Consider the following 25,184-nt stretch of genomic DNA (forward strand, 5'->3'; position numbering starts at 1 on the left):
ATAACACAATATAAAGAACATGTAGAGTAGCAGAAAATTTGCAAGTTTTCTGCTAATGATGCAGACACAAACAAATGTAATAATTGATAGGGTGGTTTTCAATAGGGTTTCAATAGTAATATAACTGTGGAACATTCATGCCTTCTTAGCATTGTGAAAGCAATCAACTGCAGAAGATTCTGGACAAGAATTTACAAAAAAGAAACATATTAGACTCTGAATTATTGATGACAATAGTACTACTTATGATAGGCATGCTTTTGATATGCATAAATAGGTATTGTGTGTTCTATCACTGCTATTTTGAAATATCCATAACCTCTGATACCCAGCTTGACTGCAAGAATTAACACAGCAAAGATAAAGTCTATAGATTGCTCAAGTTTAATGTTATACTTGTTAAAAGGCATAAACACAAAGATTACAAAAACTGAACTTCAAAGCCATTTACAGCCCAAATGATAAAGTAAGATCAGTGACCTGTGTTTTCTCTTAAGATCTGATAATCATTTACAAGCGTATCTTATCCATATAAACTTGACATACACATTAAAGTATAAATATTATGTACTACCCAAACTTTCAAGTCCAAAATGATTTAATTTCAGTGTCACAGAGGCAATAAAGAGAATTAAATCAGTGGCTTTGCTGAGAAAAAAAAAAGAAACTAATAGTTAAAGATTTCTAGTATATGATGAAGTGATTTTTAAAAGTCATGGTAATACTGAGGAGTTTTTTGCCAAATATATATTAAAAGCATAGGCTCAAATACAGTTATCAGTGAATAACTACTGAATTATTCATAAATCAAGATAAAATATTGGCTGATTTCAATTTACCAACTATAGAACTATAATTGTAACTATAAAAAATATTTAAGGGGCATTAGAATTTGTCCTGTATTAGTAGCTAAAAGCCAAGCTGATGATTTTCTAACTCAATTATTATCCATATAATGTGCCGCTGCTAACATATAGCCAGGCACATTGTCACATATTCCATCCTAAAACCATAATATGTACTGTCTTCATAAAACTTTTCATCCACTTACATAGAAGTCCCGACTTGTCTTTTCCTCTGAAGACTCGATTATGCAGTTGTCCAAAACCAGCTTTGCAGATGAACAGAAAAGTGAATTAAGGTGATATAGATAACATTCATCAGAAAGCATATGTTTGTACCTGAAGAAAATGACTTTCAATTACAGCAGTCACCTAGCAGAAGTGATGATTCAGTGAGATTTTATGGTGTATGTTTTGAAGACACAAAACTCCAGAGTTTACATGTAGGAGTTAAATAACAAAAGTATGCAGTTTACAAGGCTACAAGTTAGTTTACAAGTATAAAATATGAAGTGTTTATGAATATATATATACCAAGTCACTTGCTATTTTAATAAAAAACATTTCTGTAGCATCATATTACAGTTAAGTCAGAAGGTGAAAATATCTCAAATGGTTTTGAACCCAATTATCTTCTGACTTTCATCACTTTAATACTCCTTTTTATACTACTGTTATACTCTTGTAAGTCCATTGACCTCAGAAAGCTAACAACTTTTTCTAAAACCAAAGAAGTTAAACTGGCCAAACTGAAGTCATCACTAAAATACAATTAAATCAATTTGTGTGTAAATACTGTTTCTATTTTATAATAATATGTATTAGTGAGGACAGCGTTAGAAAACCAATGGCAAATGATGCAATGTAACTAAGGTTATTTTGTCCAGTCATTTCTCTAATATGTGCAGAAAACTCACTTTAAATGAATCAGGAAGATACTCAACCATTTCCAGCAGAGGACACTTATTGGCACTAGAATAGTGAGAGAATGTCACAACAGCTTCTTCCCATCTGCAAAAATGAGTGGATAATGGAAAATGAATTAGTTGCTTCTCTTTTAAATTAAGTACTTTTAGATTATTTTAGTTTTATTTAAGATATTATCTTGCAAATCACAATATGTAACAAGTGTACGTACCATCAATTGGAAAATCAGCTGTCTGGGGAGTAATTAACATTCTGGTTACTTCTCTAAGAATGATCCATGTTCAACTCTGTTATCAATTAAACTGAAATGCTTCTACTATGCTAAGACCTTCTAAAAAGTATGAAATCTGAACTCAAGCTGGAATCTTGGGTTACAAGATTAGGTGAGTAACAACACATATAGTAAAATACAGGCAGCGTTCCTGGAACTCCTAACAAGAGATGTGATCATTAGGCTACAGTGCAACACTTTTATTCCTGAAGTAGGGCTGTGAAGTAGGGCTTCTCTATATCGTAATATAAAATATTCTAAACTGCAGTTGAACTGCCACATTTTAAAATATTTGCAACATTTAAAACAACAATTTTAAATTAAATCTCTTGCATGGCTATCAGTTGTACTCACATTTTCATTAAAATTCTGTAGCTATTGAAGCATTATGCAAAAGGCTAAAATTATATATGTAAGAAGAGGGAAGACATGGGAAGGATTACTTGTTTCTAATGGTTTCTACATGTGGTTTTTTAACAGAATCTGAATACTAATCTAATATGGAAAACAACATGCCACATATCTGATGTCCATTACAACTATTCCATTTTTCATTTGCTCTCACTAGAACACAACATAATCTCTGGAATTTTAAAATATGTACTCAGTCTTACTTATTAAACTACAGGTTCCCAGAACTTATCTCAGTTAAAAAACTAAACAAAACACAATGGAAAATAAATTCAAAAAGCATTTTCTGTGTATCTTACCTTTTGTGCAAAATGACAGCAGACACTACATCTTTTCTCCTATTGTGTATTGCTTCATGGAAAAAAGAAGCTACTGCTTTGTTGAACAGAATTTTTGCACCATAGTCAAGAAGTAACCTTACTGCTTTTGCATGCCCTTCTCTTGCAGCCAGGTGCAAAGCTGTGTTCTGTGCAGAAAAGTCGTACAGCAATGCATCCATGAGAATAATTAAAAAAAAAAAAAGCGCACATATTTCAGTCCTTTCCCACACTGAAAAGCTATTCTCAGTTGCAAGTACTAGCAACATTAAAAAGTAGAGTAATGTCACAGAGATTCTGATGGAGATTATAGACAGCTATATAGACAGCTTTATTCTGTCTACAGCTACAGTAGTGCTAAATCTGAAGAGGAAACTTGGCTGCAGGTAAGAAAGGTGAATTCATTAATATCTTTTAGTTTTGTAACTAACAAAATGCAAGTGACAAGCAGGTAAAATGACGGTATCTACAGATACAGAACACCTGCAGTTGATAATCAGGAGGAGAAGCATCACACATACAAACAAACCTACAAGAAAATCTGCAGGCACAGTTTTATAAAAGGAAATTTTTTATCTCTGGTATTTTCATGAAAGTAAGGCAATGAGTGGCTTAAGAATCAAGTCACGCTGAAACCGGCTTTTGAAAGCCTTCTCAACTCACCCAGACTTTTCTGAGGGAAATTAAGAATTAAGCATTGGCTTCTCATTAATTTATAGGGAAGATTTGTTCCTAATCTAATAATTGTAAATATTTTCACCACCAGTTCTCAGAGAAATTAGCAACATCTTCTGTGTTGGAAACCAAATAGTTCTTTAAAATGACCACCCTGTGTTTTCTGATGGGGAACTGTTAGGCAGGTTCGTACAAGAGGTCTCCAATCCAGAAAATTGATTCTGTCTTGACCTAACAGATACTGCATTTATCCAAACCTCAAAGCAAGATAGGAACTGTATCTGTTGAACATGGCTGTGCAGAACAGATGGATTTCAAACAATACGTGAATGAGCTACAGTTGATACTGGATTTTTTAAAAATCTGTATAAGCTCTTTAAATTTAAATTACCGATGTTTGTACTACATTGTTAATATACTCTTGCATTGTAAAAGAGGCAAGAGGGACATGTCTAACATACTCAGTATTTTATGTTTTCCATTAGGCTATTTACATTTTTTTGTCTCACACAAGAATTGGATAACAATTTCAGCAGTCATATATTAATCTAAGCAATAAACTTTAACAATGGTGAAATATAAAGACCTTAAATCTGCCACAGGAAATTAAATATTACACGTCATGCACAGTGGAAAACTACTAATAGCATACTATTGACGTTTGGTCTAGAAGTAATAGCAGACATAAAACAAACAATGCTATGCAAAGACTTACCCCTTCTTCATCCACTCTGTCAGTACACTTCACATTAGTATCCAAAATGATCTGCATTGTGCGAGTGTATCCTCCGAAGGCAGCATGGTGCAGGGCTGTCCAGCCTTTATAATCACTTACATGTAAAATACATAAAATACATATAAAATTAGGAATTATAAATTGAAAACTTGTTATAAATTTAAAGTGAATGTAAATGCCTCCTTCTTTGACTCAAACCTCTTTTCTTTGGCATAACGACTGCAGAGACGTCCATGCTTTCTGTCAAGTATTATGTGATTATCAGTTCATCATTCGGAAGTAAAAGGTTCAACTCAGTATTTGGGTCTCTCTCTCTTTTCTTCTCTCTATTTCTTTATATATATGGATTGTGCCCATTTTCTTATATGTCCCTTGAGCACTGGAACAGGCTTCCCAGAGAGGTGTGGAGTCTCCAACTCCGGAGACATTCAAAATGCGTTCCTGTGTAACCTGCTCTAGGTGACCCTGCTCTGGCAGGGGGGTTGGACTAGATGATCTCCAGAGGTCCCTTCCAACCCTATGATTCTATGAAAATGACACAAATGCTTGCAATACTCTGTTACTAATACTTGGCAACAGATGTGGCATAGGTCATGGCCATGTTACAGAATTTTGCATTTAAAGATAGTAAGTACAGAAAACACTACAAGCACACAAACCTATACTTATTAATATTACTTCACCTTAGTATAATGAAACTCATTAAGCCTTTTATGACATAGAACCTACCAGGACATTTCTTTTAAAAAATGCCAGATGTAAGTCTAAATTAAGCATAAACACATACACACATTCATGTGTACACATAGATATACATACATATATATACTTTTATATATACTTTTTTTAAAATATATATATAAATATACATATATATATATATTTTTATGTGTCTATTGTCATCTCTATCCTTGCTAGGTGTATTAGTCCAGCTAAGGACAACTGAAATAAAGGGTTTGACAGTAATCCATTAGTAGGTCCTCCGCAGTCACAAGTAATGAACACACGACAGGTCTGTTTGGTAAAGGATCTCCTCAGAATGCTTAGACCCCGAGCTCCAAGGTGTAGCTGCAATGGACTTGGAAGCACAGGACTCGAAAGCTAAAGCTCTAGACTGTACCTTGGAAACAGGACTCTCAACTTTTGGTAGCTTTGGCTCCTGGCTTTACAGGTGTGAGCCTAGAAGTTTTTGGGGAGCTGCCAACGATGTGAGCATCTTTGACCTTAAATCAGGACTTAAGAGTGCGAGGCAAGTTGCCTGCAAACCACCAGTCCTACAAACCCCTACTCAAGCCTGTAAGCGAAGCTGATGGGATTATAATATTTCCAAAACAGTATTTTTTCCATCAAAAGATTCAATATTCTTCTCTCAAAAGGATTTAGAGAAACCTCACTTTCCCCAGCATTAGAAGCCTTGCTTTACAGATAGCCATGATTCTATGTGTCATGCAGAAGCAAGGCACAATCAATCAGCTAAGTTTTAGAAATCTTTTAGAAATATGCTCTTATACTGTATATTTATATATATTAATGTATTTAATATTTTCATATGTTGTATTTATATTTATATTGTATTAACCTCCCAGCAGATGGACATAAAATGTAGGGTGATAGCTCTTTTTTGCCTTAATGAATGGAAATCTGTATACTTACCAGAGAAAAAGGGCGCCTCTCTTCAGAAGAAATTGAACTACCTTCTCATGACCGTTCTGGGCTGCCAAATGAAGGGGAGTCATTCCCTTCTTATCACCTTCATTCAAAAGTCTTGTGTCTTTCATATCTCTTATAAGTCGTTGACATGTGTTGATGCGCCCATAGCTTTGAAAGACAAACATAGAAATTATTGTCAAAAAAATACGGATGGAAAAAACCGGCATTGAGTACATTGCCTCGACTGCACTACTAACCTGGCAGCAAAGTGTAATGGTGACTTCTTGTCCCTGCTCTTAGAGTAGATGGAAACGTTGAGGCTGAGTAAATTATTTACAGAGAGGGCCACACCTTGTCTGCATGCATAATGCAATGGAGTGCATCCTTCATTATCTTCATCTACTACAAGGTTTTTAATATGTTCCATCTGTTACCCCCACAAAAAAACCCAAAAGCACAGAATTACATTTATATTACTAATGCTCCACAGCTTCTAATAGTTTGTAGCAATAGCATTAATACTATTAAAGCAGTAACTAAAAATAAGAAACAAATTTTAGGAAAAGAAAATTTACCAACAATGAGCATTTAATTGTTCATTAAATTAAATGAAAAATTAAGTTAAATTAAATTAATTTGTGGGTCGCCATTTTGTCAAACAACTACTCTTCGAAGAACACAGCAGTTTGCCACACTGCACCCTTACTGCAATCCATCCACAGTGCAAGTATAATACAGGAGATTCTTCTTTGCTGCCGTTCAACCATAACACTCATCGCTGTCAGCAAAAGGTTTGTACAGAACACACGGGTAGTCTATAGTCTGTATGCAGTAGCAAAACTTCTGGCTGTCAAGAACCATCAGCTCACTGGTTTACAGTGTAATTTTATTTCACCTGTTTCTGTTTCTCATCTTCATTTCCCTTTTTTTCCTCCATACCTTGTCTAACACTATTCTATGTATATCCTCTCTTAAAGCATCTAAAAATCTCCTCCCCAGGTCTGCTCCACTCCTTTGTCTGAATTATTAGTAGGATCAATAGTCAGAAAGTCAATGCAGTAAACGGAGAGTTAGCACTCTGGTTTAAAACTGATTCTCTACATCTGCTGAAAAGGGAAGTTAAATCCATTCTGCATTACTAATCAGAGTTGTTTACAGATTTCAGCAGACGTTGTAAGATCAGTTATATTTGATTCATGTTTAAAAGGTTTTTTCTGGAGCTCTGGAGGCTAGCAAATTTAACTCTTCTGAGTGAGCTTGGGCTCTAGCAATACGAGTGCTTCACTTCAGCATAGCTAAATACAAATTCATGTTTGAAATCCTTTTTAAAACTAAATCTAAGACTTCATTACAGTCCACTCCACAGAAAGCTCCTGCAGAATGTTTTAAGATATTTAAATCCTAGAGCTTGACTTGAATATGAGCATGTCCCCTAGCTTTACTGCATGCAAGCTGGGAATATAGAAGTGAAAAATTCTATATTTTATTGCCTACCTCTTGAGCTATTCAATCCCCCAACAGCAAAATAATTTATGGGATTATGTTATTCCTTTGCCTGGCAATAAGAAAACTGTATTATTGGCTTTGAAATGTTTTCATGAGAGGTATGTACCTCTTCAAACTATTTTCTGTGACACTGGGCAAGTTCACAAGTACCACAAACTTTTACAAACATTGCAAAATAAAACGGTAGTTGCTTTTTTTCTTTGCATTTTCTAGCAAGGGTAACAGAAAGACATAAATTGATGCTTACTATACCTGCAGAAATTTCTCATTCAGATGCTGTAATCCTCCAGGCTGCAATACCGTCAAATGCAAGAAATTCCGACCAAGATGATCTTTTAATGATACATTTGCTCCTAGATAAATATGGAAATAAATACCAGCAACTTCAAAACTGCTGGCTCCTGGCACTAACTGACAATGTTTAAGACAAAGGAACAAATGTTGAACAAATGTCTTTAGAAATTTATAAAATAATAAATATTATTTCAAGTCAACATCATAACATATAATTTTATTTACAAAAACCCCCCACTGACACTCAGATTTCATTGTTATCTCATCTGTGTATGGATTTTGTATTTTATTGCAGCACTAAGATGCGGGGCCCTTATATTCAGAGATATTGAGCACCCACAAATAAAAAGGTAATTTAAAGATGCAGATGCGCACCTCCTCTAATCTTTTAAAGTTGTAATCTTGTTACAGCTTCAAAACTTACTACAGGGCTTATTAACAAAATCAGTTACATTACAGTTATATTACTATTAACAAAATCAGTTATATTAGCAAGAGGAAACATAGTAACAATAATTAGATTGCACCAAAGGGTAGCAATTGAAAGATATAGCTTATACATTTTCAAGGTGACTGTGATTATATAAAATCACAGGTAATGCTTGAAATATGGGTTTTAACATTTAAAGACTGATTGCTGGTATGAAATACGACTCTGTATAAGTGGTGTATTTATTCCACAGTTCTGCTTACTTCGTGAACTGCTAAGGAAGGCAGGGATGGAGTGCCAGTGCCACCTCTATCTTGAGAGCCATGACACATGGCATAAACATTTTTCTACAGCTTGTGCACTCTGTATTAAAAAGGGTGAAATCATCACACTAATTCTTCCTTTATCTCAGGGGATACCAGCACTGTGCAGCTGTTTAGCTCAGCTGCTCCTGGACTGTATGCTGAAGTACTGAACTGAAATTGAGAGGAAAGTTAGATGCAGAGTTTTAACACTTATGAACCCTCAAAGGAAGTATATCATATGTGTATATTCCTTTTTACCTTTTGAGAGCAGTAAATTCACAATTTTCCATGATGCACAGGAAGTGGCCAACAGAAGCGGGGATCGACCTTCTATGTCAACACTATCAATATTAGCCCCCTGCAATAAAGAATTTCAAGTTTATAATGAATAATGAATAAATTATGTTCTAAAATGGTGCTGCCCTTCATAAGCAGAACAGAATTACAGGCGTTCTTAGTAACTCCAGAAAATTAAATTCAATAAACACATTACTTTTCTACATAAAACTACTATGTTTGCAAACTATCAGCCCCAGCCCAGTCATCTATACATATAAATTTATATGCCTAAATAACAGCAGCCTACTTCTAGGTATACCGAACTCACAACTCATGATCTTTTGTTAGGGTACCTTTCCATGCATTTAAATACTCAAAATATATAATTCTAACTTGAAAATACCGGGATTGAAGCTCTGGAACAACACAAAAATAGCAGCCCTTTTGAATGATGTAGTCCTACCTATCAAACAATTACCCTTCATAGAATCAAAGAATGGCTTGGGTTGGAAGGGACCGTAATGATCATCTAGTTCCAGCCCCCCGCCACACCTTCCACTAGACCTTCTGAACCTCTATCCTATATGAATACTGTTCAAGAAGTAATGCATACAGAGATTAGTATAGTTCAATCTGTATAGCTTGACCTATCATAATTTTCTATTCTTCATCACAACCTATATGAGCCAAGTTAATTTTGACTCCAAAATAGCTGTATCAACAGCAGGCACATTTTTATTCTCCAAAGTCAAGGTTTTTCATGTGACCTTTCTCCTTAGGGGAAGCACAAAGACTGGAATGAGATATTCTGTCAAAAGCCCAGTTTTGCCGGTTTGTCTGTTTTTGCACAAGATGCATATTGCTAGGAGAGTATGGTCATTATTGTCACAGTATCACAATGATCATATCAGCAAACTACTATGAGCATAAAAAAAAATCTATCTAAAAAATCCCTCCAACAAGGGGCGGGACAAGATATAAGTAAATGAACCAATGAGATGTACGTATATTTTATGATGTTTGAGATATAATTTTTCTAGATAGTGACTTGCAAGTCAAACTGGATGAGTTGAACAAAGTACACAAAAAAATCTATTTTATTTCAGGTAATATCCAAAGATCATTTAAAAAAAAAAATAAATCAATGGGAGTTTTTCCATTAACTTGAATCATCTTTGAGTCCAATCCTAATTTGAGAGAGAATTAATCATAATCATGAGCAGTATTTACTTTCTAGGATGGTAAAACCTGTAATGTAGTAATAAGAAGCATTTAATAAATGTACAATGATTACTTTAGCACAGAGAACAGAAAGCTTCCAATGTATGTCAATGAAATGTTTGAGTTTAACACGTGCAGGACCCTTTCCCCAGCTACATTTCTACAAGGTCAGGCAATCTGTTTAAAATGTTGTTATTCATCAAAGAAACAGACTTTTTTTTTATCCAAGTGGCTCATTCATTTCAGTGAATACAGGGCAGCAATTTCCAGTTAATAATGCGATCTTTAATCACCTTCCCTCCAGCCAACATCATTGTTCAGCCTTCAGCAAAATGAATTCAGCAGCATTGATGATTATTTATCACAAGAAGGAGTAAATTATATCTTGACATATGCATTTAGCACATTTACGATACAGCTGAATTAAAAGCTTCTAAATTTAGTTTTTGAACTCCTTTTACTTTTGCATTTATACATTAATATATATGAATTAAACAGACATTACTATAAAAAATATTATGCAATTTTAAAAAATATCAGCTGGTATGTACCAATTCAATCTTTCATTTTTCTATTAGGGAAGACAAAAGAAGCAAAAGGGGAAAAAGGAAGTTCAAAAAAAGAAGCAAGAAAACGTATAAAGTTACCGCTTATTTACTTTGAATAAGGATGTTTCAGCAAAATTAATGAACTCAGTAAGGAGCAGACACCTCAATGCTAAATTGTCCAGTACACAAGAAAAACACCCACTAAAAGATGCAGGGAAATTGCTAAGAAACTAGCTAAATCATGAGAACTTTCTGATTTTCATGTCTTTTTTCTTCTTTATAGTTGTGTACATAACTTGTAAATACAATGACACCATTTGCATGCAAAAACCAGATACTGTGCACCTCATTGTCAAATGTGACAATGGCCACTTTGACATTATTGTTAAAGTCATTGTGCTCAAAATGCTTAATTTGCAAACCAATTTGTAAGTAGCATTTCTTTAAAGCTATGAAGTTCTGTAATGTTTAGAAGTTGGGAACAGTGATATAGGTTTCTCTATTTTGCCTTTTTTTAAGGCTTCTGTTAGCCTTCACTTATGGTAAACCATAGCTCCACATCTCACCAAACCAAACGCATGTACTCATTGACATGTAATGTTAAGGCCAAATGCAAAACAATTAAAAGCTCTGCAAGAAATATCTGTAAAGTTTGACACTCTGATTTTTGTGCAGCACATGGACCTACAACTTCCAAAAAAAATTGATGTAATTTAAATGTAAATAGCATACATTGCGTGCCTGGACAATTCATAGATAATCCTACCTTTTCTGTCTAGAAGAGCTAGATATAACACTGTATCTGTTTACAGTGGCTTTTATTTTCAGACACAAAAAGTACCAAAAACTATGTTAAAGGTAGTTATCACTGTAAGTTAATGTGCATGAAATGTGGATATTTAATGTATAAAATCAATAAATTTTGTTCTTTATTAAAACCAGAAAGCCATTCTGAGCTGGAATTTGCTATTTCTTTTGAGCTGTAACATTGCTCCACCTTTTCTTTTTCATCCTTGTGTACACCACAGCATAGGTGATTCCTAGCGATCTTGCCAGGAGTCGAAGAGAGCAGGCAGCACAGGTTGTACGTGCCACATCCCACTAACCCCAGCTGGCATATTTTGATTCATTCCCAGACAGGGCAAATGAAAACAGTCTGAAAACTTCAAAACTGAGATACTTTATATGGAAACCCAAACAAGCCCTCAGCATAGATTCTACAAAAGAGACCAAAACAGTCAAAATGACACTCAAGGAATAAAAGTTTGTTCTTAGCAAATGCAGTCTTAAAGATATTTCCTCTAATACTTTGTGCACACAAGCCTCCACATGCAAAACCATGTGCCTGTATTTATCAGGTAATAACTCCTGTAGATAGGTTGTGTTGTCAGACAATTTTAAGCAGCCAAATGTCACCATTTCACATTTGAAATATAAATAAGCACAACACATCTAGTGTACAACTAGTAGCACAACAAATCCAACTCCTGTAACAGTTTCTAAGAAAAACAAAACTGAATGTAGAAGAGAATTTTTCTTAATTGTCATGAAATTAAGTAAAAAGCCTAAACATACATAAAATGGAAAAGAAGTCTGATGACTTCTGAAAATTTCCTCATCAGAGTGGGGCATATAACGGTTATATGAGCCTTAGTTTAATTGGTATAAATGGACACTTGGAGTTTAGCCAGTAGCATCTCCCTGGCTGTGTTTCTTCTCTTTCTCCCTTATAATTATTCAGTGAAGAAATATAACCAAACTACACAGACTAAAAAATATTTCTAGATCATGCACAAACTTCAGTATATAATTTATGTGATCCCAGAACAATTGTATGTACACACTTCTGAGAAAGGATTTATTTCTGGAAAAATCAGATTAAATTCGACACACGTTTAGCATTTATTTCATGTTTCATATCCTAGAAGTGAGGATGACTGAACCAGTTTGTCATATCTGGCAAAAGACTTGATGAAACCTTTCTGAGTAAGTAAAGTGGAAATAAACATGGCAAGTTTCCATCCTCTGCAACTGTGAGATGCTATTATGGAGCCATAACTACTGCTGTACTGTAACTGTCAATTATGCATTATGAAATATCTCTCTCTCTCTCTCTAAATAACCTATACCTGAGAACACATTCTCTTTTATCAATTTCTCTATGCAGACCTGTAGTAATAGATAGCAATAATCTCTATAAACATGTTTCTTGATTAAATATTTACCATTGAAATCAAATACTCTGCCAGTTCATAATGATCAAACAATGCTGTCCTGTGGGGAAAAATGCAAAAATACAGTAACATTAGAAAGGACAATGAAGTTTCAAGCCAAAGGGTAGCATTCTGCTCCATTTGCTGCATTTTCTAATATTTTCAAATAAATACATTTTAAAATAAAGAGAAAGATACCTTTATTACATAATTAATTTTAATAAATTGTTTCCATTTTTTGTCATGGAGTTTTGTTTTTAAACTAAGTTCAGTTCAATTAATGCGTTAACTCACTGCAGGAAACAAAGACCTCATTGATAGGTCAACAGACATTTTACCACTGATTTTTAACAGAACCTGTCATTTCATACGTCAGATCTTTCACTGGACCATACAAGATCAATATAGAATTTCCTAAACTTCACACTCAGTTTGTTCCAGGCAGACCTAGAGCCTCAAATCCATTTCACTGATTCAACTGTCAAAAATAATATGCTATATATTTTATGTAGTAATGCTAGAGTGGGGTTAAAATACCAATTACTTAGCTAAACTTGTATTCTGGCTGTGCCAGGCAAGTCTACATGAAAAAATATGAATAAATATAATATACTGATATAAATCATGATAACATTTACTAATTAAAAATATTCTAAAGCTATCTATACACATGAAAAATTCTCAAGTTTTATTCTATGATAAGACATCAAATTATATATTATAGGAAAAGAATGGTTAAAGTAGGAAGTCTAGCACAGTTAACACACATGCTCTAAATGTTTTCAGAAGTCAGACCCCTATTAATTTCTTGACTCAATAAGCAACAGAGAAGGACAGTTCCAAGTTTGTGCTGTATCTCAAAGATAACAGTTCCCTTAGCATTATAAGAGCTAGTAATAACACAGGGTGTACTATAGTTAGAACTGATTACTCAAAAGACGTATTTTAAAAATCATGTCATGGTTCCAAATAAGTAGAGATGCTTCCATTATCTATAGCAGACCCCCCCAGACAAGCATAAATACTGAATGCTTCACACACACTCAAAATAAATTCCAAGGTGACTGAAGAGAGAGCGAAGTCATTTTATAAAATATTTAGATGGAAACATGTCAGTAGGAATGTGAAAAGATCAAGTCCTACCTATGCTTCAGTGCTACTTCACTTCTCAACACATTAATGTTCCTATTCAGTTTTCCTTACAACATCTTTTCCTGTTTCACAGCCATAGGGACTACAAGAGCGTCATTCTTTTTCTAACCTTTTTCCAAGGACAATCATTTGCATGGATATGACAGCCAGTTATCTATTAAGTAGTATGTTGTGCCTGCACAATTTTCTTTGGTGTTCTGTCATCACTTTGTCTTCAATAGCATTCTATCGCAGTAGCATTTCCAAATGTACCCAAACCTTATCTTAACTTTAGAACACACTCCCCTTTTAATTTCTTCAATTATCTTTGAATCATTCCACTTTATACTGTGTCCAAAGAACAACCATCTGTACTGTCTCTGACGTTCTACTAACTATTTCATATTGTAAAACTCCTGGTAGAATAACACGGTAAAATTACTACACTTAAATGCAGTGAGACATCTTTCTTGCAAAAATGTACAGATGGGGAAATATACTATCTTCTATAGATAGAGTTTGTAGCTAGAACATTTAACTAAGTGTCCTTCTGCTACAGAAGACTGAGGAAAATTCTCCAGAGTCTAGTGCTGTGGTTTCAAATGGACTGTGAAAGACTAGAAAGTCTAGAGGATTATTATCAATGCTACCTTCAGCTTTATAGTCATAGGGACTATGACTATCTACTTGTAGCTGATCAGGTATAAGATAATTTTTTACGGAAAAAAAGAAAATATTTTTTAAACTGTTTATATTATTTTTCATTCTTTACTGAAATAAATTTTCAATACAAACTGTTAGTGAACATTCCTTGACATGGTTCTAAAGTAACTGGAACTATTTTGATACCAGCACCAAAATCTTTCACATTCTGACCAAATTACTGACTCTTTCATATTGTACTAAAACCATCCCCCATCCCATGGAGAAGTTTCAACCCTTGTGGAAAGGTGTTCCAAAGTATATTATATAATTGGTTGCTGAGAATAACTAAGACTATCATGGCTCACAATTTATAGTGAAGTCTGGCAAAGCAGCCTCCTACCTGTGAAGCAATGTTTCCTTATTCCCATCTACAGCATCAATAATGGATTCCTCACCAGCATAGGATGACATCATTAACCTTACAATCTCCGTTGCTCCTTGAGTGGCAGCAAAATGAAGTGCTGTGCATTTTTCATTCTGTAAATGGGAAAATATAGCAACATTTAAATATTTAAACCTCAACAATCTAACCTCCATCCTGCTAAACACACCAGTGATTTAGCCCAGGATTCGTAATTCCTGAATGCCTAAATTTCTATGCAAGTAATGAAACTTTAGTAGTGGAACTCTAAAGAGATCTTAAAGATCACAAAAGACTAAGGAGATAGTTTTAAAGGATCAGTACAAAGGTCCTTATTATTCTATGACAAATTACTAAGATATGAGATAATTACACTCTTAACAATCTTGAATTAATAAACAGACACACAGAGCACCCTTTAATACAAGAGATGAAGTAAAGGAATACTACAGAAAACCATAGGTAGACCCGTACAAATGAATAAGCAAAAAAATGTGCCTATATAATACAGAAAATGCATTATTTTAAAATGGTTTTGACTTCCTTAAAAGGAATCTTTCTTAGATGTCATTCTTAGACAACATTTTCTGCAGGTTAAAAATAACTTGCTGTAATATTTTATTAAACTATTATAAACTAGATAGTCATAAAATTATTAAGCAATAAATAAATGATTAGAACAAGATTTGCCAAAACAGGCTTTCATTTGGCTGGATGGGACAAAATAACTTTGATACGTGCCTGAGGGTTATGTCTTTCTGCTTTTTAGAACAAAAATATTTCAGTGAATGCATTGGAATGGGTTTTTCCACAATGCCATAAGCATTTTCAGAACAGTCTTACCCATCAAAAAATCAACAGCATAAGTCACCTCATTCAAAAGCTGTGAGTTCAAAGAATCAAACCAATAAAGGAAGGCTAAACCATGTTTATCTTTTCTCTCATGAGTTGATTGCAGCCTTGCAAACAATTTGGTTAATGATAGGTATCTTCAGAAATGTTTATTCATCACGAATCCAGGCGCAGGCCCTTACACCAACAGTATCATGGTCATGGTAGCAGCAGTATTATCACCAATTTGTGCTTGCTTACAAAGAAGATACTGTAAAGGCCGCGGCAAGGCTGAGGATAAACATTTTTCTTCTATGGATCTGCCCAAATGCATTTTGGATCCATGCAAATTTCTCATAGTCACTACATCCTACATAACTTGTGTAAAGAAACCTGCTATTTTGCCCAGTTGAACTAGAGACTTGTTTTCATTTGCCGCTCCCTACACTTTGCACTGGAAGAGACAATGAGCAATGATGAGCTGCTCATCTTTTTTTCATACCACTTAGAGGTATCTAGGTTTTATCAACATTATATTTCGCTCCATTCAAAGTTTTACCTGCTTTAGATCAATTTGGGCTCCAAATTCAATGCACATTTTAATCATTTCAAGGTCCCCACTTTGAACTGCCAAATGAAGTGGACTGCACTTTCCATTATTGGTAAAATTGATGTGGGTTTTAGCAGAGTGACCCAATTCTTCACCTGAGAAATGAAAATAAATGGAATTTTTTTTAAGTGAGAAAGATAACAGAAGCTATCAAGGCTTTCAAAATGAGTATACTAACTGGGGAATAATATTCTCCCTCTCAAAATATGAACCTTTCACATCTATCATTAAACAATGGATGGGCACACATTTAGGACAATAGTTAAGCACTTGTTTGCACAGTTCTTTGAGAATTAAAGCAGTAAGTTGGTAATGCTACTATAATAAATCTTACTGGCTGCAACGACAGTTGTAGGAATAACATATTTACCTTTTTTTAAAAGAATTTCCATACATGTCTTTGCACCTGAAAATGCAGCTGCGTGGATAGGCATACATCCTGTTTTGTTTGGTTTACATATTTTCCCTCCATTTTCAATCTGAAAAATAATGCCTGGATATAGCTTAATGACACACAGAAAATTCTGACCAATGAACATATTACTACAGGTATAGTCTCCTGGGTAGCTGTCTCCTTTTCTATGTTGTACACGCATTGTGAAGTTTATATCCATACATCTATACATACATATGCTACATTTTGTGTTCTGATGACCTTCGAAATTAGTTTTTTTCTGTTTGCCACCCAGATATAAATATTACATATGCTCTTAAAAGATTACAGTTTGTTAGCAACCTATGCAAAGTTACTTCACTATTAGGTTCATGATTAACCTTTCTCCATCAAACAAAGACAGAGCACAGGAACAGAGTAACACTGCATCAAGGTAAACAGAATCACATCAAAAGGTGACACATAATTTTACCTACCAGGAGCGTCAGTGCTTCAGGATTATCCTTGTAACATGCTACAATTATAGGTGTGTTTCCTGCTTCACCTTCCAAATTAACATCTGTACCGCTATGCTGGACTAAAATCTAAATGTTTAAGAAAACATTCAGTCAACCATAAGTCAAACACAACAACAAATTCCTATTCCATTACTTTTGTTGTTTATTACCCATAGCACTCTTGCAACTTATTCTTTTTGCACGCCAACAGCCCACAATGCATAGGCAGAGGAGGGACAAAATGAGTGAGAACATAAAAACACGCAGATGAAAAATGCAGGTGGGAACAGACAAAGAAAAGTAAAATTCTTTACAGCAGACAGCTGGGTAACTGAGATAAACACTGCACATAGCTGCAGGGTATCTAAAATTTTTATTTAACAACTTCCTCAATACTGGGAGGAAAAAAAACTTTTCTGTAGCAAATTGCAGATGGGGGGTTTCAACTGAAGTTTGTTACAATGTCTTGTAATATTCTGTATTCCCCAGAAAGTTGTGATGTTGTAGATGCTGCTTAATTAGGCATCTATGGGACAATCACATAAGATCAAGGGATATGGGGCTTGATGAAAACAGGGACCCTTCCAGTCCTGAATTCCTGCTTCAGTCCCTACGTTAACAGCTAACACTGAGCTACCAGTATCACCAAGTACCTCTATGACTGTTTCCAGCATTTTCCAGGAAGCAAAGGATCTGGAAATGATAATGAACACACTGCAACGCATATTTATTCCTCTAACTACATATTAGTCTTTTAGCAATTCCAATGAATTTTTCTGTACTGGAGTAACCAGCACATTTTAATCACTCTCAGGCAATCTGACAGCAGAAACCAAAGAAGAATTAGCATGAATAAACAACAGAGTGGGTAAAAAAAATGACAGCACATATTTAGTCAAGAGCAGAGCTATAAAATGATCCAAATCCAGAACCTGATAAAAAGCCCATTTTAAAAACGTCCTTATGTTTCAGATGTTATTGTTCTTAATTCATAATAAATACAGATTTTGTAAAAGATGTGAGGACACTGAAATATTTTAGCACTGAAAATCTCTAAAAGATTTTAAGCTGCGAATACGGGGATATGTCTTTCTTTCTTTTGTTTGGATGAACTAGAAAAAGAGACAACTTTAAAGCAAAAAGCAAGTGATCTGGTGGTGGCACATATAAGCAAAGTCTTGACGTTCTGCATGCAGCTGCCATTGAGCTACTTATCAAGTCTGTATATTTATGTGGACTTTGGATTTACCTTAACAATTTCATTATGCAGTGACTGCACAGCCATATGCAAAGGTGCCATCATATTGGAGTTGAGGATGTTTGGATTGGCTCCTCTGCTGAGAAGCAAACTAACACTTTCAACCTGGTTTTTCTTTGTGGCCCAGTGCAGTGGCGTATTTCCAGAAGAATCCATCACATTTAATACTAGGTCAAAGGAGAGAAAACAAAACAAAAACAGAAAAAAAGCAAACCCATCAAATGTTCTGACAGCACTGAAAAAAAGAAAGTGTCTTCAACGGAGGTTTAGGTCTGTGCTATCACATTTCTTTGAAGAGAAAACGGGAAAGATTGCATGTCATGCAGAGCATTGTGTTAAATTGATTAAATATTGTGCCGAATACACGGTATTGGTTAGAGACATGAGAGGGTTGGAGCATCTGCCTATTTCTTGCCCATTATTACATAACTTTTTTCTCCCCCAAGAGTTACTTGATTTCCCGCTTTCCTTGCCTATTCTCTTTCCTATCTTATTTGACTTTCAGTTGTCGCTTTAGAAGGTGCGCAGAACAAGTGAGTGTGAATAAATAAAATAATAGATAATAAATAAGCGCTTGCAAATTGAAAGAAGATTAAAGACCATATCTATTCTGATTCACTTAGGAACACAGAAGTAAATCAATCCACACCAGTTGTAAAACTGGTCCATCCTATACATATATGTTGAGCTTCAAAATTGCAAAGTCTAAAAAATATCCTAAAAACTTAAGACAAAAATTATACATGGAAAAGAAAAAGAATATACTCCAGCCAGAATAATTTAAAATTAGATTGGCTATCATTAGGTGAAAAAAATTAGCTTTTCAGGGCCAGTGTATGCTTGCTCAGTAGTCCATAGTCCATCAGTGGAGTCCTATGTAGTTCACAATGCTTATTAATAATTACTAAACAACACCTTTTACACAGACTGTTTTTCCATCATTCAAGGCCCCATGTTCTCCTACTTACCACTTCTTCCCTGAATTTCTTTAGATGGCCTATCTAATCAAATGTTTCTTCTTCCCCATAATTAAGTAAACAAGTTGTGATGACAACTTGAATGACGAGTATAAGAAACCAAATTAATTGTCTTTTACATTTTCAGTATTATAAGTGTAACAAAAGACACATAACATAAATAAGACAAAAAGTCAGGACTACTGTACGTCACTGCAGTTTTCTTTTTCATATTTGAAAACTCTAAATCTGAGTCCCAAAGAAAATAAGATACATTGATTCACTCTAATCGGTTCACAATTAGAGACAACACAGTCCTAACATAACAAGGGTGACCCAAACAACACCCGACACTCTGCAAACTGTGGCAGACAGTTTGAACTATATTTAAATCTACAAATGTAGGTAACACATACCAGTTCTGCTTCAGTTGGTTAACAAGCACTTTGATTATTGAATATTTTTTTTTCCATTAAATGAAATAGTTCATAAAACTTGTGTTACCTTCACAGGAAGAATCGTCTATGATCAACTGCATTAATTCTATTTGACCTCCTTCTGCGGCATGATGCAGTGGGGTGGCATTTAATTCATCCACTTTGGTGAGCCCAGAACGATTCTTCTTAATGAAGCTCCGTAGCCTACAAGCGCTTCCATCTGAAATCACCTATTTTGGACACAAATATTCTCATTCTCCTAATAGGCAAGATGTTAGCAATGCTGTCATGTGTTACTGTGGGCATGTTACCACTCAATAATTCTCTCCCAACTGTTTAATTTCATACAGAAGTAAACAAATCCTAATTAGATTGAGCCAACAGTGAAACTCATATTAATCTAATTGATTGCAAAATCAGACCCAGATGAGAAACAGTGCAAAATTAACAAAAATGGAAATTATCTTGAATACATTATTTTGTCTTCTGTAGTGAGCTCAAGATCCTCCCTCCACCATGGAAAGTCTCAAAGAAGCAAATTCATCACCTACTGTTTTATACTCTCTCCAGCTGTAGCCATGTCAAATGAATTCAACAGAGAGGAAAAATTAATAATCTTGATAAATTCCTTTTCTAGATCTTTCTACAGAGACTGATATTATGCCCTGGGCTTTCAAGTTCCGCTGTTGGGTTTCTGTGACATTCTTTATTGTCAGAGCAACCAATAAATTCTTTAATTTCAGCAGTATCCTAAAAGCATCCCATGGGCTACTATCTTAGTCTAAAACAACCCAGCATCTTCACAGCTTAATACAATAAAACACCCTCCAACAGCTCAGCCCATTGACACCTTGATACCTCCCTGGTACTGCGCTTTGCAACCAAAGCCCACTGTGGAAACCCTGATGATTCTTACTTTATGGTGTTCTCCAAATATTCTTGTTAGTGTGTTTCAAAAGACGTACTCGTATATGAAGTGATAGAAAAAACTTACTGCAGTAGAACGGGTAGGGATTTATAAACAAGTTATTAAAAAATTAAGAAGGAATAAAAAAAGAAAAACAATTAATGAACTTGTGAGAAAAAAAAAAAAAGAGAAAAATGCATACCAAAAGTAATGCAAACCTTCCTAAAGGTATGTAAGCAAGCAAAGGGTTAAAAAAAGGAAAACCCCTAAAATCACTGTTCCATCCTCAGCTGCAAAAGAGAAGGAAAATTTTGCTGTCCGGGATCCCCCCGCCCCGAGCCACAAAGACTTAACCATTTTTGCTGTCATTAAGCAAATATACATTACGGGGCAGCCCATTCATGCACTTTGGCACGTGTTTAACTCCCTTTCAGCTTAATAGTCCCATTGACCTCAGTGAGGCTACTCATGTGACTAATGTTACAAATGTGTTTAAAGATTTAGAAGACTGGGGCCAAATACAGGGGTAGCATCTGCTTCAAAAGTGCAAATAGAAAAAGCTAATAGAAAACAGGTGGTATCATTGTGGAAAGTGTATTTAAGATGACTCCACTGTCACAAAAATAAGATGTCAGTTACATACATAAATATCCATACATTTTATATACATCAAAAAGCTATTTAAGAAAACCTTATTATAGAGCCCAGTATCTTCTATTCTTCCTAATAGTCTAACTCGATTCTAATTGTAATGATTTTCAAATCTTTCTATTGATTTAAACCACATTTTGCCACTCTTTACATTGGAATTTTTTGTCAATGTTAGACAAAACGTGGCTGAAATGTGGCATGACGATAATACCTATCAACAAAAAAAAGATTTTTCAGCCAATACTGCAGTGATTCATTAGCAAAATAGGAAAGGATGGTATCAGTTAGGTGTTTTCAGTACTTTGGTGGATTCAAAATAGCAAAGCAAGCTATTTTAAACAACTGCAGCTCCTTTGCACTTCGTTTGAACAGCGCTGTAGTGGCACATCATCCACCGGAGTGACAACCGTGTTATGCTGAAGAGGTGACAACCGTGTTATGCTGAAGAGGTGTTGCTCGGGACTACAGCCAGCACACAGAAAACAAGTCTGGAAATGATCTTAAGAGGTCTTTAAACCCATCCACATACTTCGTCAAATTTGTTTAGCCTGCTCTTAAAAATCTCAGAAGTTACCCAAGTCATACAGCTCGTAAGCAACCTCCTCTTTTGCTTAATTATTCTTACCCTTAATAAAAGCTTTCCTAACTTTTGGTCCAGGTCTCCCTAGCTGCAATAAAAATACATCACCTCTTGTCCCACTCTATATGGAAAAGGGAAGAGGTTATAACCTTCCTGGCAGCAATTTTGCATTTGTAGGTTGTGCTGCCAGTTCCCTTTCCTTTCAGAACATTTCCAGTGCTTCTAAACTTTTTTTCTAGACACTTTTGCTAGATGGTCTACTCCTTCCCATCATGGTCTCTGCACCTTCCCTCTCAGAGAGGGACTCTTTCTGGGGAGGCATCCCCAGGGGATGGGCACAAGCCCCATGGCTGCTGCCTGCCACCCACCACTTGCCCCTGCCACCCCACATCCTCCTTCGCCTGCTTCCCTCCCACGTTCCCCGGTCCGGACTTGGCCACACACCACCACAGCCTTCTGTGCCTTCATGCTCCACGGCCAGGGTGGCTCCCAGCCGGCCTCCCACCCCTCAAAGCTCTTCCCTCACAGTTCTTCCCACCAGTGAGGGCAAAGGGCCTCCTGGAAGAAAGGGTCCCTGGAACATAACCAAGACGAAGCCTGCACAGCTGCCTCCACTTCACCCTCACCCTGCACCTTCTTCCCTCCCCATCCCAACGCCCTCACGCCAGCCCCAGTCTCGGGCATCATCTTGTCCCGCACCAGCCTCGGTGCCCCTCGCACCCACCACCCAGCCCTCGGCGCCCCCCCCTCCTCCTTGCCCCTCCGCACTCACTTTGAAGACATCCTGCGAGGCGACGGAGGCGGCATCCGCCTCGCAGACGACGCCCTGGTAGGAGCTGGAGACGGCCGCCTTCTCCCGCGACTGGCAGAGCCGCAGCAAAGAGCGCTTCATGGCGCCCGCCCGCCCGGCTCCGAGCAGCGCCCACCCCGCCCGCTCCGGAGACCTGCGAGGCGAGAGACCGAGTGACGGACGGTGCCGAGGCCGCGCCCGGCCACACCGCCGAAGCGGCGGCGGCGGCAGGAGGCGGGGAAAGCGGGCGGGAGCTCTCCCGCCGCTGCCCCTGGCCGGGCCGGCCGCTCCCCGCCGGGGCGGCTCACACCCGCCCAAAGGCAGGTCCCGGGCCGTCCACGGTGGACACGAAGCCTCGGTCCCCTCAGGGGCCACCCCTTGAAGTAGTGCTGGGTGGGCGCGCAACCCAGGTCCCCTCAGGGACCACTGAAGTAGTGCTGGGTGGGCGGCTGTCTGTGCAGCCGGCTGGGGAGACAGCCTTAGTGGCGGGAGAGGGCTAAGCCATCCCCGTTGGGTTTTGGATGGGCTTTTTCTTAATTCCCTGATTGAGTATCCGACAGTGACAGAGGTCCCCACAAACGTACGTGGAAGAACTGCAGCGCGGGGAGCGCCACGTGCAAAAAGTAAAATAAATAAGCTGAAAACAAAGGCAGCCAAAGTCGGGCTCTTTGTAGGGCCCGCGGCGCAGTCTGTGAGGAGAGAGTCCGCCCCGCGCGGGCCGAGCGCGAGTCGGCACCGGCCTTGCAGCTGCAACGTCGTTTGTTGAGTTTTTTCCCATTAACTTCTCAGCCTTTGCTCCGTAGTCATAAAAATTTCTTGTAGAATTCGTTTTACCAGCAAATTTGGAGCAGTGTGGGAAAGCTACAGGGAGAGCACAGAAAGAAGCAGCACAAGGCATTTCAAAGGGTTAATTGGGAAAGCCACTTTAACTGAGTCATTCTTGCTGAGTCTTTAACGGAAACATTTGTAACTGGGAGAACTAACAGTTTACTTAATGTGATAAGAACAGCGCTACCAAAGGTCAGGTAGCGGCTGGGGCGGACACATAGGGGATGACTTTTTGCCTGTGTGTTCATGGTTTATGGCCGTCAAGCAGCTTAAGGACTGATGGAACCAGGTGTCGCATCCAGTCCAGCCTGTTTAATAGCCATCAACTGGCAATTCTCCACTACTTCGCTCATGCCCTTTTGTGAACCCTTTTTTATACTGTCCGTGCCACAACATCCTGTGGCACTAAGTGCCATAATTTCATTATGTGTTTGTGAACAATGCTTTCTTTTACCACTAGCTTCACTTAGTGCTCCCTAGTGATTTATTTTGAGAAATGGAGAGTTATTCCCTATTTTTTAATCCCAGTTAGTGTTCATAATTTCACAGAGTTCTTCCAGCTCTTTTGCTCGCTGATGGGGCTTGATTCATATGGTTTTCCATCTTAGGGATGCCATTTTGTATCTCTGAATGTCCTCATCCTACTACTCTGCATCTTTTCCGTGTTCCTTTTGAAATGGGATGGCAAAACCTACATGCTGAAGTCAAGGTATATTAGAACAATAGTACTAATTGTTTGTTCAATTTTTTCTTCATTCCCCTCCTAAATGCTTACAAAGGTATTTGCTTTTTTTTGAATGCTACTGAGCTAAGTTTCCTGAGAATTTTTGCTGTTCCACCACAATCCCTTTCTGACAGTATAAATAAATAGCCCTCATGTCTGATAGTCGCTCATATGAGGGTAGTTAGGGTTATGTTTCCTCTGTGTACCCACCTAGCATTTATCAACATTGACTTTTATCTGACATTTCATTAGTGTATCACCAAATTTTGTTAAGCCTCCCACAATCATCTGCATTTTTGGTCATCCTGAAAAATTCAACAGCACCTTCCAGATCACCAGAATGTCTTTGCACCACTGATCCCAAACATGTTTGCCCAGGGGGCCAAGAGGTCGGTAGCATCCTGGCTTATATCAGAAATAGTGCAGCCAGCAGGACTAGGGAAGTGATTGTCCCACTGTACTCTGCACTGATGAGGCCCCACCTCAATTACTGTGTCTAGTTTTGGGCCCCTCACTACAAGAAAAACATTGAGGTGCTGGAGTGTGTCCAGAAAAGGGCAACGAAGTTGGTGAGGGGTCTAGAGAATAAGTTTTATGAGAAGTGGCTGAGGCTGGGGTTGTTCAGCCTGGAGAAAAGGAGGCTGAGGGGAGACCTTATCGCTCTCTTACAACTACCTGAAAGGAGGTTGTAGCGAGGTGGGGGTCGGTCTCTTCTCCCAAGTAACAAGTGATAGGACAAGAGGAAACAGCCTCAAATTGCACCAGGGGAGGTTTTAAATTGGATATTAGGAACAATTCCTTCACTGAAAGGGTTGTCAAGCATTGGAACAGGCTGCCCAGGGAAGTGGTTGAGGCACTGCCCCTGGAGGTATTTAAAAGACATGTAAATGTGGTGCTGG

At 37.1% G+C, this 25,184-nt stretch overlaps 1 protein-coding gene across 1 annotated transcript in view; it reads right to left on the reverse strand.

The window, feature by feature from the left end:
• Window positions 1-22,864, reverse strand: part of TRPA1 (transient receptor potential cation channel subfamily A member 1) — a 37,274-nt gene extending 14,410 nt beyond the window's left edge. Inside the window, exons 1-16 of the mRNA XM_063324020.1 lie at window positions 22,716-22,864; window positions 19,873-20,035; window positions 18,404-18,579; window positions 17,134-17,241; window positions 16,634-16,742; window positions 16,213-16,358; window positions 14,802-14,938; window positions 12,638-12,686; window positions 8,623-8,722; window positions 7,588-7,688; window positions 6,087-6,256; window positions 5,833-5,997; window positions 4,159-4,273; window positions 2,751-2,917; window positions 1,760-1,853; window positions 1,052-1,111 (exon numbers count right to left, since the gene is read on the reverse strand). Of these exons, the coding sequence (XP_063180090.1) occupies window positions 1,052-1,111; window positions 1,760-1,853; window positions 2,751-2,917; window positions 4,159-4,273; window positions 5,833-5,997; window positions 6,087-6,256; window positions 7,588-7,688; window positions 8,623-8,722; window positions 12,638-12,686; window positions 14,802-14,938; window positions 16,213-16,358; window positions 16,634-16,742; window positions 17,134-17,241; window positions 18,404-18,579; window positions 19,873-20,035; window positions 22,716-22,835 (1,980 nt within the window). The 5' untranslated portion in view covers window positions 22,836-22,864. The remainder of the gene's footprint in view (window positions 1-1,051; window positions 1,112-1,759; window positions 1,854-2,750; window positions 2,918-4,158; window positions 4,274-5,832; window positions 5,998-6,086; window positions 6,257-7,587; window positions 7,689-8,622; window positions 8,723-12,637; window positions 12,687-14,801; window positions 14,939-16,212; window positions 16,359-16,633; window positions 16,743-17,133; window positions 17,242-18,403; window positions 18,580-19,872; window positions 20,036-22,715) is intronic.
• Window positions 22,865-25,184: the final 2,320 nt, after the last annotated feature.

This window comes from Chroicocephalus ridibundus, chromosome 2 (assembly GCF_963924245.1).
Source record: "Chroicocephalus ridibundus chromosome 2, bChrRid1.1, whole genome shotgun sequence".
NCBI lineage: Eukaryota > Metazoa > Chordata > Aves > Charadriiformes > Laridae > Chroicocephalus > Chroicocephalus ridibundus.